The sequence below is a fragment of the Galeopterus variegatus genome, unplaced genomic scaffold, assembly GCF_000696425.1.
Source record: "Galeopterus variegatus unplaced genomic scaffold, G_variegatus-3.0.2 Scaffold14560, whole genome shotgun sequence".
Taxonomy (NCBI): Eukaryota; Metazoa; Chordata; class Mammalia; order Dermoptera; family Cynocephalidae; genus Galeopterus; species Galeopterus variegatus.
The window spans coordinates 27,669-29,424 of record NW_007740671.1 but is presented as its reverse complement, the minus strand read 5'-3'; the positions used below and the strand labels follow the sequence as shown (position 1 = coordinate 29,424).

Genomic DNA, 1,756 nt, shown 5'->3' with positions numbered 1-1,756 from the left:
AGCATGGAGCATACATTAAAGAATTGGGAACGGAAACTGTGTGACTTGATCTCTCTCTGCATTTTTTCCACTGCTGGTTTAGATGAATCAATAGAAGGCATATTCATTTAGGTTACAGAAGACAACTTAAACAATTTAGAATTCATGTTGGTAATGACCGGTGCTTCTTGCTTTTTATGTTTTTTTCCCCCAGTAAAATATGAAAGAATCAAATTTCTGGTAATTGCTTTGAAGAGTTCTGTGGAAGTCTATGCCTGGGCACCCAAGCCATGTCACAAATTCATGGCCTTTCAGGTAAGAACATCAAGTGCATTTAAAAGTAGTATCAGCCGTGCAACTGTGACCAAGAGCCAGGGAGTAAGTTTAAAGAGTCTGTATAGTTCAGATCCATAATATGAAAGCTAATGATAATATAAGAGCTAGTGTAGCATCTAACTTTATCATAANGAAGAGTTCTGTGGAAGTCTATGCCTGGGCACCCAAGCCATGTCACAAATTCATGGCCTTTCAGGTAAGAACATCAAGTGCATTTAAAAGTAGTATCAGCCGTGCAACTGTGACCAAGAGCCAGGGAGTAAGTTTAAAGAGTCTGTATAGTTCAGATCCATAATATGAAAGCTAATGATAATATAAGAGCTAGTGTAGCATCTAACTTTATCATAAGAGGTCATTTTTAATGGAATAAGCTTAGTTAACTGCTTTCCCAGCCCTCAGAGTGTGAAAGGGAGCGAGCTGGATGTTGGGCAGACACTTTGATTGATGTGCCAATATGGTAACACAGGAAAAGACAAAACAACATCACTTCCACTCTCCATTTAAAAAGCAGACCTCAAATTAAGTCATGGATTTGTATCAAGATTTACATGTGTTTTTGATAACAAAAAAGTGTCCAACAACAGGCAGTTTTAAGGTGTATCTGTTCAATAGAGTACTAGTTAAAAATTAAATTATAGAAATTCTTAATGATATACATTAAATGGAAAAAGCAAGTTAAAAGTATGTGTAATATGATACCATGTTTGTTTAAATTAAGAAACAGTATATAACATCCAAACTAACCTATAAACTCAGATGGTTTTGCCATTTTGCCTGTACACAGTTTTAGGAAAGGAAGTGAATGAACACTTTGTTTTAAAATTAGGATTGTTTCCATTTGTGGCTTTACACATATACGTGTAATTGTGGTTGTAAACCTACCTCACTTTGACTGGTGGTTAGGTTTCTAAAGAGTTGCAAATAAAACAATTTTTTAAGTAAAATTAGAGGTCTTTAATGTGTTTAAGTAAAGTTCTTTAGCAGATCTCCCCCCCAAACCCATAGAAAATTAATAGTCAATGTCTTTTTGATAATTTATTATAGAATGTGTACTAAATACAACTTTATGAAATTCTTAATTAAAATTGACATTACTCTGACATTGAATATAACAAATAACTTAATGACATCATTTCTAATACTAAAGATAAAAACTTAATCATAGCTCCTGGGGCCATTTTAGTGCATGGCAAGAAATTAAGAATTTTTCACCCAAAATTCTTATTTTTGATTTAAATTCTTTTTTGCTTATTTTAAAAAATAGTTTGAGTATGTCTTATTGAAAGGATAAGTTTGAGTTATTCAGAAAATTTAAATTTTTGTATTGCTTATTGCTTGATTCACCAGTAAAGCAGGATAAATGGGCTTACTGTACTTTTTAAAAAAAATAAACCTAAGTATGTTGAAGAAAGATAATTGGTTCTCAAATTACATTAACCTC

At 32.6% G+C, this 1,756-nt stretch overlaps 1 protein-coding gene across 1 annotated transcript in view; it reads left to right on the top strand.

Annotated features, from left to right (window-relative positions):
* LOC103582001 (mitogen-activated protein kinase kinase kinase kinase 4-like) overlaps positions 1 to 1,756 on the top strand; it is a gene marked incomplete at its 3' end in the record, with an annotated part of 22,420 nt that overhangs the window by 10,132 nt on the left and 10,532 nt on the right. The window contains exon 3 of the mRNA XM_008563692.1: positions 194 to 294. Coding sequence (XP_008561914.1) covers positions 194 to 294 — 101 coding nt within the window. The remainder of the gene's footprint in view (positions 1 to 193; positions 295 to 1,756) is intronic.